This window comes from Benincasa hispida, chromosome 9 (genome assembly GCF_009727055.1).
Source record: "Benincasa hispida cultivar B227 chromosome 9, ASM972705v1, whole genome shotgun sequence".
NCBI classification, from domain to species: Eukaryota; Viridiplantae; Streptophyta; class Magnoliopsida; order Cucurbitales; family Cucurbitaceae; genus Benincasa; species Benincasa hispida.
Window position 1 is genome coordinate 86,731,710 of NC_052357.1, and position 17,171 is coordinate 86,748,880.

Below are 17,171 nucleotides of genomic sequence, written 5' to 3' on the forward strand. Positions count from 1 at the left end.
TTTTTTTCAAATTGAGGTTTAGTTTATAATATTGTTAACAAACACATATTTGAGAATACTGGAAAAACTAAATACAACTCTATAATTTTTTTTAATGGATCTCTCTTTTTTAATTTATGTTTCCACATCACCAACTAAATACACGATTAGATTTTTTTACTTGTATATAACTATCTCGATCTAAATAGAATGAAGTTAGAATTAGAAAAAATCGTCTATAATGTAAGATAAAATAAGAAAAGATGAATTTGTGTTGTATATAAAAATGAATAAAAATTTGTGATATTCTTTAAATTCAACCTAATTTTATGATTTGAAGTAAATTTTTTCAAAAGTAATTTGCTACTTGTAATTTATTAAGAGAAAAATATATGGTTTTGAGATGAGCCAAGGTTTCAAAATTATTATGTTAAGGGTAAAAGATAGAGAAAAGTCAATCTATTGATGCATTAGTAACCTTCAAGTAACCGATAGTCTGGATTCCATCCCTAGAAAAAGTCAACTTAAATAATTGACTCTTTTTTTTCCCCTCAAATTACTATTAACTAAATTCTAAAAATTCTTAATAATTTTAATTATAAATAATTTCATTTATCTTGATTATTCATAGAAAATTCAAACTAAGGAAACAAATCTGTAAACGCCAATTTTAGACTAGGAAACAAGGAGCCCTCTAGTATTTACTAAATGCAGTTCAACTTTACCATTTATTTAAAAAATATCCATGTACTTCTCAAAAATCACAAATATTATCCTTAAATTCTCATAAAAGATTTTTTTTTAAATTTTTTAATAGAGTAAAATTTTTTTAATGTTAGGCAAAAATTGAGACATAATATAGTGTGTAGAGATATCCACTTTCCATATGAGGACGACATGCTATAAGACCCCACCCCGATTTCCCAATTAGGCGATGAATGAAGGCGATAATGGAAAAAAATTCCTAAAAGCTAAATGAGGATAGAGATAAGGAACGAATATGTTTGAATTAGTGTAAAAAATAATGAATGTATTTGGATTAGCATAAAAAAATAGTATATTTAAATTCTAATAAAATTTAAATTATGTATATGAATAATTTGATAGATAATCATTTTTGAAAATTTTGAGTAATTTTTCTTTAAATTATAATTATTTATTGGAACTAATCATATAAAAATTAACAATTTCAATATGTTAATTGTTTTTCTTTTAAAATCAAATGCAGAAAAAATTTTCGCAGAAAATCTGATCCTCGCAAATTTTCGGTAAAAAATCCCTACCTCAATCCATTTGGGAAATTTGACGAGGACAGATAATGAAATGGGGAGGAGAAAGTCATTCCCGACCCAACTCCATGGACATCTCTAATAGTGTAGCAACAATTTAGAATAGATCATCACATGATATTAAATCATCGTCATAGAGTTTTGACTCTTAATTTAGGTTCAAAATTTTAGTCTAAAGAGTTCTCGGCCTTATAATTAAAAATCATCAATTTTATAGTTTATTAACTTATTAAATCGTAGGCCCACTTCACTCTTTGTTCGAAAATGCCCCTCAACCTATTTTTATATATTGTAAAACAAAGTTGAAAATATTTGTTACAGTTTAGTTTGAATTCTAATTTAAATTCTCCCTCACATCTCAATCTAAATCTATATGAATCCAAAAACGGCAACAATAATTCTGATACGATTCTTTGAAAATTAAAACAAGAAAAAAGAAAAAGGAATCAACATTTCACCAGTCGATCTGTGGAAAAGGGATGTGTATAATTCTTGAAGAGACTAAACAAAGATTACATTTTATTTTGTTTGATAATAGATTATGAAAACCAAGAACGATTTCTTTTTTCTTTTTCCATAAAAAGACGATAAATTTGTGTTGCCCATTTGAAGAAGGCAGAAGAAGAGAAAGGAAAGTAAAATAAAAATAAAATTTTGATGAAAAAGAAAAAAAAAATAGAAATCGAAATGGAAAAAGCCCATTAAAATCATAGGGAGCGAACAAACACCTACCCTGTGAAAAATTGATATATAGATCGACTAGTCTCTTCCATTTTTTCTGTTCTTCTCTATCTTTCTCTGTCACTGAACCCCTCTATTTTGAAGAGAGAGAAGTTGTTTGAGATTAAAAATAGAGGGCGAGATCTGGCTCTGACCCATTTCTTTCTTTTTTCCTTTCTGGGTTTTTGTCTAAATTCGGAATTCGAGATCCCTTCGTTCAAAAAGGGTCGTCTTCCTCTTCTTCTTCTTCTTCTTCTTCTTCTTATTTACCTGCTTCCATTACTGGTAATTATTCTTTCTTTTATTGGGTTTTTTTCATGTTTCTCTCTATGTCTCTTCATTTCTGTGAATTGGGATTTTCTGATTCTCTTTTTAGATACCCTTTTCTTGTTTGATTTCATATGATTAGGTTCGATCTTTCACCATCTGTTTGTTTTGTTTTGTTATTTCATACCCTTTTCTTCTTTTGAATCCCTTTTTGTGGGGGGTATTTTTTTTTTTTTTTTCCATCTTGAATTCTTGAATCCAAGGAGAATTTATTGTTGTTTGGATGTTTCTTCTTTGCGTTGTTAATTGACAGATCTGTTCTTTTGAAACTGAAATTTTATTTTTGGTTGGTTTTATTAGGAATTGTAATCTGTTCTTGATGATGTTTTGGTCAACCAATTATGAATGTTTGGATTGTTTTCTTTTTTTCTTAATCAAATGGGTGTTTTGGTTTTGATAGTTCAATTATAGGTTAAATTGTTTTTTTGCCATATTGCATCAGGATCTTTTAGTTCCCTGTGCTGGGAGCTATGGGTGTTGAGGTAGTTGGATTTGAGATGGTCAAGGGACCACTTGATTCTGTACCGGCTGCAGATAATTCTGTTTTGAAAAGCAAGGAAAATGGAGATTTGGATCAATTGCCTGAAAAAAATGCTCCTATAAAATTTGGTTCTCATGAAGATGAACCTGTTAAAGAGCAGGCAGATGGTTCTTCAACCACTAATGTCCCAAAAGATGCTGCTGATGAATGGCCTGCACCTAAGCAAATCCATACCTTCTATTTTGTGAGGCATCGGGCGTACGACGATCCGAATGTCAAGGCGAAAATTGATTTGGCTGATAAAGAGATACAGAAGAGGAGTCAAGCTCGGTTTCAAATCACTGAAGCACTCAAGGGAAAAAGGGTAAGAAAAAAGGGTTCTGTGTTTGACAAATTGGTGCTTGAAATGGATATGGCAGTATACTTTTTTATTCTTTGAAGCATAATTTGATAGAAACACACACACACACTTCTTTCCTTGTTCGTCTCTTAATTCTATGTGTGATGACTATGCATGTGAAGGGAAATAATCTGATCAAAGCATGAAGTCAAATGAAGCCTCTAATTAGTTCGAGGAATAGTTGTTAGCTCCAATTTTGAGTTGGTTTCTATCCAAAGCACGATATATAATTCAATTTTTGGAAGACTTTCTATTATGTGCAAAATATATTACTCAAATTTGTTAAGATCGAGCTAAAAAGGGGAAGAAAAGGATCATCTTGTATGAAAGAATCAAATTGATTATCATAATTTGAAAGGGTTTGGAGTTATGTCTCATTGACCTTGGTAGAGGCACTTAAACTAGCTATAGTCGTGCATGGAAAAATGAAATAGATTACATGGATGAAATAAAGAGTATATACTTTTCCTGTGCGTTAAAATGTTCTATGTTTCTTTTTCTGAGTTGTGTAAATTGTGTGCAATCACTACAGCTAGCTTATTTACGGGATATTAAAATGTTCAATCACTAGTCTGACCTTTCATGTTCCATACTTCATTGTGTTTAATTTATTATTACATCTACAGGGGGAACGAGCAGAGTTGATTACTCAGATGAAAGCTCTGAGAGATGACAACAGGCAATTTAAATCAATTGTTGACGAGAAAATTAAGGAGATTGAACCTCTTAATCAAGCTCTTGGCAAGCTCCGTAATGCAAACAATGCTGGTCGCAATGGTGGTTTATGTTCATCTGAGGAAGAGCTTAATGCTGTTGTAGGTTTTTTTTTTCGAGTTCTTAGAAAATATCAAAACCACTAATTTCTTTCACTCTGATGTGGGATTCACTTCTTTTTCTCTCCTGATCTTCCCTCTTTGATGCCATTTGGGTTGCTGGCTGCAGATTCAGAGCCTGCAATACCATATACAACATGAGAGCATTCCACTTTCTGAGGAAAAGCAAATTTTAAGAGAAATTAAACAGCTTGAAGGGACAAGGGAGAAAGTTATTGCTAATGCTGCTATGAGAGCAAAGCTTCAGGATTCAATGGTACATAAAGAAGCCCTCCAAGATCAAGTCAAGGTTAGGAACTGTGAAGTTAAATTCAATTCTGTTTTACCAATTAACTTCTGTAATGCAATAAGTTCACATGTCTTACAAATCATGCTAATGTAGATTATCGGTGGTGATTTGGATGGAGTGAGGAAGGAACAACAAGCAGTTAGAGCCAAGATAAAGCAACTCGATGATGCCTTGAAGGCAATAGACAATGATATTAAAACTTTGCAGGATGAGCTAACTTCTGTTACAGAGAAGAGAGGCAGGGCTCATGAAAGCATTCAGCAACTTAGGAAGAACCGTGACGAGGGGGTGTGTTGGATTATTTGATCTTACAATTTTATTTCTATAACTGTTTATATTGTTCTCTGCAGCAGGGTAGTTGATGCTAGTTCATGCAGCTGTGATAGAATATTAATTATCCCTCGTGAGCAAGTTGAATCGAACACTTCGAAAATATATAGGCAAAGTTTGATAATCTATGAATAATAATCAATCTCTATTCTAACTCCACTTTGTCTTAGTTTGACAGACTAAGAAGATAGTTTGGATTAAGATTAATCTATTTTATTTGAATTTTAGTGAAGAACTGTTTTAGAAGTACGGAGAATATTGAAAACAAAAACACGAGTCCAATTAAGTAATGCCCCTGCCTTCTATTCTGTAATTAGAGGCTTCTTTAAAAAGTGGAGTTTGGGTTTTTTGAATGCAACTATTCAATTTTAAGTTTCTTCACATGAAGTTTCAGCCTCGAACTAAATAAAAACAACATACTCAGAGAATAACAGAGTTTGGAAATGATGTTTATACATTTGGAGTATAATTCGGGATTGGGTTTGTACCTTATGTTACCTTCTTTTTCATATTCATCTGGTTAGTTATAATGAGTTTTGAGATGGTTTTTGGTTGGATGTTATTTTGTTTCCAGAATGCCCACTTTTATCAAAGCCGATCACTCTTAAACAAAGCTAGAGAACTTGCTGCAAAGAAGGACGTCAAGGCCCTTGAGGAGCTTGCTTTTAATGAGGTTTGTTGAATTATGTTTCTTTTAGTAAGAACATTTCTTGTTAATCTTAATTTTCCCAAAATTGCTCATTCCTTCGCTTTGTAACTTCAAAACTTCTGTCGATCAGGTTGAGAAGTTTATGTCCCTCTGGAATGGTGATAAGGCTTTCAGGGATGACTATGAGAAAAGAATTCTTCCATCATTGGATATTCGACAGATGAGTAGGGATGGTCGGATAAGGAACCCTGACGAGAAGCCAATACTTGCACCTGCAGAACCTGCACCCCCTCAAACTGAGATGGCAGCAAAACCTAACATTAAACGAACTAAGGAAGAACCCAAACCAGTACCATCTGATACTCTTCCAGCTCAGAAAGTTGATAAAGAAGTTAAACACAAAGCTGGAAAACCCATACGCCCCTTGGAGCAAGAGGATAAAGCGGAGGAGGAGATCCCTGGTTTAGAAAAATTGTCAAAGGACATCCCTAAAGAACCCGAGGTCGATCCTGCAAAATTGAAGGAAATGAAGAGGGCTGAGGAAATCGCAAAAGCTAAACTAGCCATGGAAAGGAAGAAGAAATTGCAAGAGAAAGCAGCTGCGAAAGCCTCTCTACGAGCTCAAAAGGAAGCAGAAAAGAAATTGAAGGAAATTATTTATATATACACATATAGTTGTCAGTTGTGAAATACATTCTTCTTAAGTGCATTCATGATAGTGATATGTTTCTGTATTTACCTCAGGACCGTGAAAAGAAAGCAAAGAAGAAGGCGACAGCATCTGGATCCGCCACACTTACTGATGAAGAACCTGTGGATGCTGATGCTGGTGCAGTTCAGGAGGAATCTACAGAACTTGAAAAGGTTAATGAAAGTGCTGAAGCTCCGGTTCCAGTTAAGACTAAAATCCCGAAGGAGTCTGGCGGTAGGAACCGTGGCAGGCAAAGAGGGCTGGATTCTGTTCCGAAAGTGATTCGGAAACGCAAGAAGTCGATCAATTACTTGGACTGGGCTGGTCCTGCTGCTGCTGGTGCTGCAGTTTTACTTGTGATCCTTCTGGTTCTTGGATATTACTACTACTACCTTCTCTAAAAACCATGAAAGTAGGAGTTAGAAGAGGTTTATGGATGGGACAAATTTTCTGTTGATGATGAGTATGCTGATGATGAGTGGCTTTAGATGATCAGTTATATTTTTAATTATGTTTATTTCTGTTTATTTCATCCTTACTGGGGATGGACTCAACTCATAATGGTTGGCATTTTAGTCAGGTTCACAGTATTTACTGAGGTTGAAAACATGCATTTTGGTTCTTTCAATGTATTTCCAAATTTTGACTTTGATCAATCTCCATTGCTGATATATATCTTGAGGCCTCAAATTTGCCTTTTTGTAATAGATGAATTATTGGCTTGTTGCCATTTTGACTGTTTCTAAAAGCATTGTGTACATGCAGGAGAGAAAATGAAGGTTACTCGTATATTGTTATTTATGAGCTTTGTTCATCATGAATTTATACCAAAACTCTTAATTGGTTTCTTTTGGTTTGTAGGTCAATTATATTGAGCTAAGCTTATTATCACATATCGACTATATAGTTCTCTTCTTATTACTATTATTACTTTTTGCTTAAAGACTAATATTCTTCCTTCTCAACTTTGTTGTTAATTGTTAATTACCTAAAAATTGAAGATCAAATCTAAAAAAAGGGCCAAAAATAATGGTAGTTTTTTTTTTTTTTTTTTTTTTTGGTAAGCTGAAGAGTTGGTTTATGTTCATATGTTGGTAATTTTGACTCTTTTTTTAAGTGTATTTTTTAAAGTTTAATAATATTTTTGAAATATATTAATGAAAAGGATATTTTTTATTTATTTTTTTTTGGTTTACGGGATATTTTAAAATTTTTAAAAATTTAAAGATATCTTTTACCAAAATAGATGAACTTAACCACCTCGATGAATATTTTAGTCTCCAATTAATTACCGACAATAAATTTAATATTGTTCTTCTCACAATATAATAACAACTCTTTTACCCAAATGCTATGAAAATAATGGAAAATAATGATGAAAATTTGGTGAGGCCCAAACTAAAACCAAGCCCAGCTTCCACCAGAACGTTAAAATGAAGTTCAAATTCAAATTCATCTTCTTCAGTCCGCTCCCCTTTCTCCTTTTCTTCTTCTTCTTCTTCCTCACCACTCCAATGGCTTCCTCCACTTCGTACTTCACTACGCCAACCAAAACCCCTTCAGAAAAGTCCACCAGGAAGGTTCAGAACTCCAGCCGTATGGACGCGTCCGACTCCAGATCCCGATTCGAAGCCTACAATCGTCTTCAGGCGGCGGCTGTTGCGTTTGGTGAGAAGCTTCCCATTCCTGAGATCGTTGCCTTGGGTGGTCAATCCGATGGAAAGAGCTCTCTCTTAGAAGCCCTACTTGGATTCCGCTTCAATGTCCGCGAAGTCGAAATGGGGACACGCAGGCCCTTGATCCTCCAAATGGTCCACGATCCGACTGCTCTCGAGCCCCGCTGCCGATTTCAGGTCCTCTTATGGTTGTATTTACTCAATCTTTATAGCTCCTTTTGGTATACTCGGGCCTTTTGTGTCTTCGAGGTGTCAAATTTATCTCGGGGGCTTTAGTTTCATCCTTCATGTTTGACCTCGTAGGAAATAATTCGAGTGAATTTCAATTATTTTGATGATGCAACTTGTTTGTTTATGGGAAAATAGGAGGAAGATTCTGAAGAATATGGAAGTCCTGTTGTTTTAGCATCTGCTATTGCAGACGTTATAAAGTCTCGAACTGAGGCACTGTTGAAGAAGACCAAAAGTGCAGTTTCTTCCAAGCCAATTGTGATGAGGGCAGAATATGCACATTGCCCCAATCTTACCATTATCGATACCCCTGGCTTTGTACTTAAGGTTTGGTACATAAATTATCAAGAACTACATGTTTGATTCGTTCAAATGGATGTCCTTATTATATACCGATTCCCAGTGATTGATTGGTCCTTTATGACAGGCAAGGAAGGGAGAGCCAGAGAACACTCCAGAAGAAATTCTTTCAATGGTGAAGTCCCTTGCAAGTCCTCCCCATCGTATCCTCTTGTTTCTTCAACAAAGTAGTGTAGAATGGTGTTCATCCTTGTGGCTGGATTCTATTCGTGAAATTGATCCAGCTTTCAGACGGACGATAGTTGTTGTCTCCAAATTTGATAATCGTCTGAAGGTACGAATCCACTGCACATATGTGAAACCCATTTTCTAAAAGAAATGTTAGATGGATATTTTACACCAGAAAGTTGCGTGAACTTAAGTCATTGAATCAAAATCGTTATGATCATTTTCATGCACTATTGAAGACTCGGATTTTGCTATTTCCGTGAAATCAAGAAACTCACTGGAACATGTACAGCAGGAATAGACTCGCTGACTTTATCATGTGGAAAAAAGTTTATGATATATTTCTTTCATGCTCAGGAATTTGGTGACAGATGGGAAGTGGATAAATATTTGAGTGCCAGTGGTTACCTTGGAGATAACACGCACCCATTTTTTGTGGCCCTGCCAAAGGATAGAAATACTGTTTCTAATGATGAATTTCGCCGACAAATATCTCAAGTGGATTCTGAAGTTCTTCGTCATCTACGTGATGGTGTCAAGGGAGGGTTTGATGAAGAGAAATATAGGTCTTACATTGGTTTTGGCTGCCTCAGGGAATATTTAGAATCTGAGCTTCAGAAGAGATACAAGGAAGCGGCTCCAGCAACTTTGGCTTTGTTAGAGCAACGTTGTGTCGAAGTTTCATCTGAACTATGTAGAATGGAGTCAAAAATACAAGCTACTTCAGATATTGCACATCTTAGGAGATCTGCTATGTTGTATACAGCTTCTATCAGCAATCATGTGGTGAGTAATTTCTTGACATTGACATTTGTGATTGTAGGTTTTCGTTAATATTTATTTATTGTTTGTAATTTTTTCTCTGGATTTTGGATTCGGAGCATCAACAATTTGAAGCTTCAAATGTGTGAATTATGTTAAAAACTGCTTCCACATTTCATATGCATCTGAGCTTCAAATTAAACATCCTTTTTTGCTTGAACTTTCTAGTTTCTACGCTGTAAATGAAATCTAATTTAATTCTACGTTGTGAATGAAATCTAATTTAATGAAATCTACGTTGTGAACAATCTAATTTAATTTAATTTAATCTAATTTAAGGACCCATGTGATAACAATTTGTTTTTGAAAATTATGTATGTTTCCTCACCAATTCTTTAGTATTTACTAACCATTTCTTAAAGAAACATTTGAATTCTTAGCTGAATTCCAAAAACAAGTTTGTAAAAACTACTCTTTTTTTTCAAAACTTGATTAGATTTTGAAAACAGGTTTAGAAGATGGATAACAAAGGAAAGAAACTCATATACTGAAGCAGTATTAATAAGTTAACTTATTAATACTTGAAGGCTTTGTTTCAAATGTTTTTACTCTTTGCCGTTTTGAGGGTGCCATGAAGTTATTTGCAGCTGTGATTGGACAAGTTGTTATATTTTATTTGAAGGCTTTGTTTCAAATGTTTTCACTCTTTCTTTCATATCATTCTCTCATTAACCGAGTTCACCTTTTAGACTAATAAAATAATGTATTTCTGTTTATCTATGGTAAAGAGCGCATTGATTGAAGGAGCTGCAGATCCTGCCCCAGAGCAATGGGGGAAAACTACTTCAGAGGAACAATCAGGAAGTGGTATTGGAAGTTGGCCTGGTGTTATATCAGAAGTCAAACCTGCCAACTCTAGCCTTCGGTTGTATGGTGGTGCTGCTTTTGAAAGAGTGATGTTTGAGTTTCGATGTGCTGCTTACTCCATCGAGTGCCCTTCAGTATCAAGGGAGAAGGCAAGAGTCACTCGTTCTTCGAATTTGATTAATTTTCAAATTAACTATTGCTTAAGCTCCTTTGCTTTTTGGAAACAGGTAGCAAACATATTACTTGCTCATGCTGGCAAACGTGGAGGCAGGGGATTGACTGAGGCTGCTGCAGAGATTGCTCGTGCTGCTGCACGATCATGGCTTGCTCCTCTTCTAGATACTGCTTGTGATCGTCTAGCTTTTGTATTGGAAAATCTTTTTGATCTTGCTCTGGAAAGAAATCGTGCCTATGAATCACAAAGTAAATAGACTTCTCCCAGTTTCCCTTCAATTATTCACTTTTCTTGGGGTTTTTCTTTTCTTTGCAACTTCTACATAACTTCATCTTCGACTCATCTATACTCACGAACGAACGAGAATAACTCAATAGTCATTCCAGGATCAGTCTTTTCATATTCATGGACGGGCGAGAATAACTCAATATTTGTTGGGTGGAAAAAATAACTTGCATTCTAGTTAATTTATGGTTAGTGCCTTATCAAAGATTTTGGTTTTCAGATGGGAAGAAGCATTGTAACATGGATGGCTACGTTGGTTTTCATGCTGCTTTAAGGCATGCGTACAATCGTTTTCTGAAGGATCTTGCTAAACAGTGCAAGCAACTACTTCGTCACCACCTCGATTCTGTTACAAGCCCATATTCACTTGTCTGCTATGAGAACGACTTTGAAGGAGGCTCTCTCTCAAATGCATCATCCTTTCAGAAATTCTATCGGGTTTCTGCAGGTTTGTTCTCGTTTGAATTGTCTGATTGTGGAGGAGTATCTCGCAATGAAACAATGAAGGATCAGGAGAACATACCTCCAGAAAAGAACATACAGCAGATAACACCAGGAAAAGGTACAGAATGTAGAGAAGCCCTTCGAGAATGCCAAATGACCGTTCCTGAGACTCCATCACCAGAACAACCTAATGATGTTGGGTATGGAGTAAAGAAGGAACTTGGAAATGGGATTGATATTGGAGTTCGGAAAAGGGTTTCAAGAGTCAGAAATTCTAGTCGGATAGGTGGTCAAGATGGTTGCGGAACTTTATTCAGTAATGGTGATGGAAGTTCAAGATGTAGCTCAGCTTACACAGAAATTTGCTCATCAGCAGCGCAACATTTTGCTCGGATTCGTGAAGTTCTCATTGAGCGAAGTGTGATGTCTACACTGAATTCTGGATTTTTAACACCGTGGTAAGTTACTATTATCACCCAAATTTGTTTAGAGTTGTTAAATGTTTATATAAATAGATATATTATATGACAATGGGGTAAAACAGAAATAATTTAATTTTCTTCAAGAGAGAAATCCACAAACATATTATTCAACTTTTGTTAGCAATTAATTATTGTTGCTCTTTATACATGCCTTTTTGCAGTCGAGAAAGACTTGTAGTGGCACTTTCTTTGGAATTATTTGCCGTGAATGACGAGAAGTTCACAGACATGTTCGTAGCTCCAGGTGCTATCGAGGTACTTCAGAATGAAAGACAGTCTCTCCAAAAGCGTCAAAAGACACTACAAACATGTCTGAACGAGTTCAAAACTGTAGCTCAATCACTTTGTTGATAGTTCAATGGAACTTCAATTCCAACTGCTATTCCTCAATTTCACTTCCAAGTACCACAATATTTCCGTCCTTGGCGGCATAACGCAATGTAAGTGTATCTTCATCTTGAGAAGGCAATCTCTCTAGAAGTGTCAGGAATATGGCAAGAATGTTTGGATGATTTTAAAAGTGCAGGTCAATCACTTTGTTGGCTCACTTTATCTGCATCAATTCTATAAACTCCCAGAGTTTTTTCGTAATTGAATTCTGCATATTGTGAGTGTATTCTTTCCCTGTGTAAGCTCATGTAGTTCTTCTCTATTTACATGTTATGTAAAACAGAAGCTACTTTCCTAATGTGAGCATTGAATTATTGCAATTGTTCTGTTATCTTTTTATTGTATTATAGAAGTCTAAAAGAGCAAATAAGATGGCTACCAAATATTGAAAACAAACAAAAGGGAGTTACTGATCTGTATTCCTCATCTTGTTGTACATTTATCAAACTGTAGGACCATGATATTTTTTAATTGCAGCACCATGTTACTGGCAGTATGTTAATGCCATCATCTGGGTACGGTCAATATGATTTTGCTGATTTTTTTCACAATCCCAACTAGAATTAGTTGAATAACTTTGATCATGTGCATGTGATTGCTTAAAGTTGAAAGTTGAAGGGGATGGAGTTCTTTAATTCTTCCAGTGAGAAAATTGATGGTCAGAGGCAGTTTTTGCTCATTAAATTTTTTGTAAAGCTTGTGGTCAGGAAGCTATGGTCTAGATGTTTAGTTGTCTTTGTAAATGCAGGTGGTTCAAGTTGCAAGTTTGTTCTTCCTCAATTATTAAGAAGGCTGAGCTGAACTTTCTCTTTCTCTATTATTTCTATGGTTCAAAATTCAAATACCAATTTGGTTTATGTATTTTGGATTTAATTCTATTTGTCCTTTTATTTTCAAATGTCTTATTTTAGCCTCCATATTTTCAATAAATCTTAATAATAGTCATTTTATATAGTTTATTTTGCTGACTTTTTTTTAAAAAAAATTTAATAAAAGCATATAGCATTTTCTTTATAAAATTTGAAAATGTATTCCTGTTTCTAGCAAGAAAATTATTATTATTATTTAACCAATTTTAATAAAGAAAAATAAATCTTTGAACGAATAAGTTTAAGATTTATTGAAAATATATGCGCTATGAGAAGTATAAGGATTGATTCGGACAATTTAAAAGTATAAAGACTAAAATAAAATGGAATCTAAAGTGGTCCAAAATTATATTTTAATTTATTTTTAATAATGGTTTTTTTTTTTTTTTTTTAGTTCTATGATTTTAGATGTTTAAGCTTTTATTAACTAGCCCATTTTCCTCACTTTTCAAGTCTCAACAAATTTATTTATTTATTTAGAAAATAAAACAGCTTTAAAATATTGTTTTTGGCTTTCAAAAATTTGGTTCGGAAAATAAAATTGTTTTCGAATGGTATGCTATAAAGGAAAGAAGATTGCAAGTTTAACAAAGAAGATTGTAAGTTTAACAAACTCAATTTTTTAAATAAAAAAATATAAAAAAAATTACTAAACCCAAATACTAAGGCCCATTTGATAACCATGTCGTTTTTTATTTTTAATTTTTTGAAAATTAAACTTATTTTCTTCTTATTTCTTACAATGATTGACATTTCTGTCAAGTACAATGATTACATTCTTAGTCAAATTTAAAAAAACAAAAACAAGAATTTAAAAGCTATTTATTTTAGTTCTCAGAATTTGACTTTGATTCTTTAAACAATTGGTATAAAAAAAATAGACACCAAGAGAAAAAACTTGGAGGTGAAAGTAGTGTTTATAGACTTAATTTTTTTTTTTAAAAAAAAAGTCAAATGATTACCAAACTGGGACCTAAGTTCTTCATATTGATTATTTAACAAAAAGTCAAATTTTCTTTAGACAAGAAAGACTCAAATCAATCTATAAAGTAGAATAGTGTCTATGAAACATCTAAAATAATGTGTCCATAATGAAAATAGTGAGCATAAACAAACGTCCAACTCATATTACTCTTTTTTTAATACAATATCATAGGTGTATGATAGAGATTCAAACTTTTAAATATGAGGAGGATATGGTTAATTTTTTAGAATTGAATTTCTTTTTAATAGATGGGAGGTGACATAAATCATTTATAATCAAACTTAATTTTTTTTTTTTTTTTTAAAAAAAAAAAGCTAAATCACAAAGTAGTCTAAAAGAAAGTTTCCAAATCATCTATCAACATCTTTAAAGAATATGCTAAATTTTATTGGTATTGTTTTCAAATGTACAAGGATGCATTGAAAATGTCAAAAAATAGAAAAATGTTATTCAACCTCACATATACATATTATATATTGATGTAATTAAGAGGAGGAAAAAGAAGACAATAATGAAAAAGAAAATGAGAGAAAATATGGGTTGGCTTGGCCTAGAATAAAAGTCAAACACTATAATAATTTTCAAATGTTGTTCATATCAACAATCTATTTATAATCAATTAATACCAAAGATATATATTTTTTTATGATAGGTCTTTGAAGTTTTCATTTTTAGTGTAGCAATTGAATAGTACTTTCCAACAACAAATTGAACATGGATTAGGAACTAGTCCAAAACATCTTAATGTTTGCACTTTGCAAATTGATTTCAATTAGCATTATTGACCTTGTAGTTAATTACTTACCATATATCATTTGACATTAAATTGAGAGGTAACAAATTATTAAACTAAGATTGTTTTCAAATTAAGTCAGCCATGAAATTATGAGACCACTAACCATGGAAACTCTCTAAGCCAAGCATAATGAGAGGTGGGTAAAAAATCATATTTGAAATAATTGGGTTAAATTATAAGTTCACTTCTTGAATTTTTCATGTTTGTAGTATTTATGACTCATTTGAAAACTATTTGATTTTTTGTTTTTAGTTTTTGAAAATTAATCTTATAAATATCAATTCTTTCCACCTTCAATCTACTTTCTATCAATATTTTCGAAAATCAAGCCAAGTTTTGAAAACTATTAAAACTATTAAAAAATAGTTTTTAAAAAGTCTTGTTTTTGTTTTTGGAATTTTGACTAAGAAATCAGCTTGTTTACTTAAGAAAGATGAAAACCATGATAGGAAATTGAAAAAAAAATAAGCTCAAGTTTCAAAAATAAATAATAAATAATAAATAATCAAATGATTAGCTGAGCTTTAAAAAATGTTTAATATAATAAGTCCAAGGGTGTTGATTTTATTTTCAATAAGTCCAACCTTTGAAGTAGGTTCTCAAATTTGAAAAGATGCTTGAATTTTCAAATATACATAGTTCATTGACTCATTCTAATTGTTTTTAGTTCACAAATTTCTAGGCTTAAAATTGAAATTTTATAATTCTATTACAAATAAGATTCAATTTAATATACTAGAATAATTAACTTTTAAATTTTTAAATATTTTAATGGACCTATTAGATACACCAAAAACTTAATTTTATTAGATATATTTTAAGTTCAGAAAAACCTTATCAAACAAAAAATTGAAGAAGCAGAATCATATTGAACATACTTTTTAAAATTTAAGGGCATCTTTTAATAGATTTGAAAGATTTTTAAAATTTAGAAATTAAACTTGCAATTAACCAAATAATTTTATATTTGGTAAAAGGATGTATTAAAAAATAGATGTCCAAACTGAATTTTCAAAATATGTGTCTAATAATTTTTTTGTTGTTTCTTAAATAAACTTTTTACGTATATTATCATTAGATATTTATTTATTTATTCATTTATTTGATACATATAATTTGGATTGATGTATTAAAGAATAAGATGGAAAACGAAAATTATTACTTCAATTCATTTTTTAATAGATGAAAAGTACTGTCGTTCTTAGTAAAGTTGGTGATATTTTTATTAATGGGATTGGACATTCATGAATAACCCAATTAAAAAAATCAATACAAACCAATTACAACGGTTAAACGAACGTAATTCAATTAACATATAATATCAGATAATTTGTATATTAAATCTTCATCATTCTTGAATGCTAAAAAAAAATATAATCAATCACATTGCAAGCAATCACAAGTAGTTTCAATAAAATTTGGTAGACAAATATAACTCTAAAAGTCAACTTTATATTTGGTTCTTTTAATTATGAAAAAAATTATGAACTAATTTTATTATTTCATTTAATTTTCTTAGGAACATGAGAAGGTAATTAATTTATTTTAGATGATACGATGTTAAATTTACCTTCACTCGTTGGTTTAAGCTTTTGGATCAATTGGTAATTTAAGAGTTTGACTTAAAATTTTACAATGTTTTGTTGATGTATGCGAGACGAATAGTGAAATGAAATCTATTAAGTATCATAAAGCGAAGATGTAATCTATTGAGGAACATAATTTTTTGTAAGATAAATGGTTTATTTCTCTCGTTATCAATGTGTTGAAATAGAACTCCATATTAACAAAGAAGTTATTGGAACCCATGAATTCTACATGGATATTCGATTGAAGAATGATGAACTCAAAAAGACACTATCTTCCAAGGTGATTAGTGATATTTATCTTTTTCAACTAAGTTTTTTTTATAATTAATTTTAACTTAAAAGGAATATTTAATTAGTGTATATATGATGCAAAATTCACTTAAAAAAATAGGGATTTTAATAAAGGCATTTCTAGAAGCCCTCCACCCCCACAAAAAAACATATAATAAACAAATAATAATGAATTTGCATGATGAAAACCCTCTTTCAATCATCATAAGAAAACAACAAAAGAAAATGACCCAAAAAAAATTATAGAACTACATACCTAATTGGAGGACTATGTCAAATGCTTGAAAAGTACATGATATCTATTAATTTGGACTACTAAACAACATATATTTATGGTATATTATAAAGTTAATTTTGGTCTCCAATATCCAAATGGTAGGCACTACCACCAAAATGGACTTAAAGAAACTTATTATTCAACTTTGAATAATAATAATAAAAAAAAAAAAAAGAAGAAGAAGTAAATGGCTATAAAGTAGAAAGCCTAATTATTTCATTAAGTTTTTGGAGAATCTAATTTTAGTCACAATAATAATTTTATTAACACACATAATACTCTTGCTATTCACCAAAAGAGTAAGATTTTTTTTAAAAAAAAAAAAAAAAACCATGCTTTGTCACATTTTAAGAGGATCAAATTAGTTATTATTTTTTTTTTCTAGAGTCAATTAGATTAAGCTTTTGGAAAGAAAAAAGATGGAAATTTGAATTAAGATGTTTGGGAGAATAAAGAGATGTCCATGTTTAGATTTGACATAAAATTGCACTTTAAGAATAAAAGATATAATATTTGGATGGTAAGGGTGAGATATA

General features: G+C 32.0%; 2 protein-coding genes across 2 annotated transcripts; both read left to right on the forward strand.

Moving 5' to 3' along the window:
- The first annotated feature begins 1,924 nt into the window (after window positions 1–1,924).
- On the forward strand, window positions 1,925–6,762 carry LOC120085866 (proton pump-interactor 1-like). Its single transcript, XM_039042100.1, has 8 exons — window positions 1,925–2,273; window positions 2,758–3,160; window positions 3,823–4,011; window positions 4,139–4,318; window positions 4,412–4,606; window positions 5,223–5,321; window positions 5,428–5,946; window positions 6,042–6,762. Exons 2-8 carry the CDS (start codon window positions 2,786–2,788, stop codon window positions 6,387–6,389), a joined length of 1,905 nt encoding a protein of 634 aa, XP_038898028.1. The 5' UTR covers window positions 1,925–2,273; window positions 2,758–2,785; the 3' UTR covers window positions 6,390–6,762.
- Window positions 6,763–7,333: 571 nt separating this feature from the next.
- LOC120085297 (dynamin-related protein 5A) lies at window positions 7,334–12,224 on the forward strand. Its single transcript, XM_039041211.1, has 8 exons — window positions 7,334–7,841; window positions 8,031–8,222; window positions 8,323–8,529; window positions 8,781–9,209; window positions 9,974–10,201; window positions 10,280–10,475; window positions 10,733–11,414; window positions 11,600–12,224. Exons 1-8 carry the CDS (start codon window positions 7,422–7,424, stop codon window positions 11,787–11,789), a joined length of 2,544 nt encoding a protein of 847 aa, XP_038897139.1. The 5' UTR covers window positions 7,334–7,421; the 3' UTR covers window positions 11,790–12,224.
- Window positions 12,225–17,171: the final 4,947 nt, after the last annotated feature.

Coding starts and splice junctions, on each gene's coding strand:
- LOC120085297 (XM_039041211.1), top strand. CDS start 7,422: ATGAAGTTCAAATTCAAATTCATCTTCTTCAGTCCGCTCCCCTTTCTC. Junction 7,842..8,030: donor AGCCCCGCTGCCGATTTCAG/GTCCTCTTATGG, acceptor ATGGGAAAATAG/GAGGAAGATTCTGAAGAATA. Junction 8,530..8,780: donor AATTTGATAATCGTCTGAAG/GTACGAATCCAC, acceptor TTTCATGCTCAG/GAATTTGGTGACAGATGGGA.
- LOC120085866 (XM_039042100.1), top strand. CDS start 2,786: ATGGGTGTTGAGGTAGTTGGATTTGAGATGGTCAAGGGACCACTTGAT. Junction 4,012..4,138: donor AGGAAGAGCTTAATGCTGTT/GTAGGTTTTTTT, acceptor TGCTGGCTGCAG/ATTCAGAGCCTGCAATACCA. Junction 5,322..5,427: donor AGGAGCTTGCTTTTAATGAG/GTTTGTTGAATT, acceptor TCTGTCGATCAG/GTTGAGAAGTTTATGTCCCT.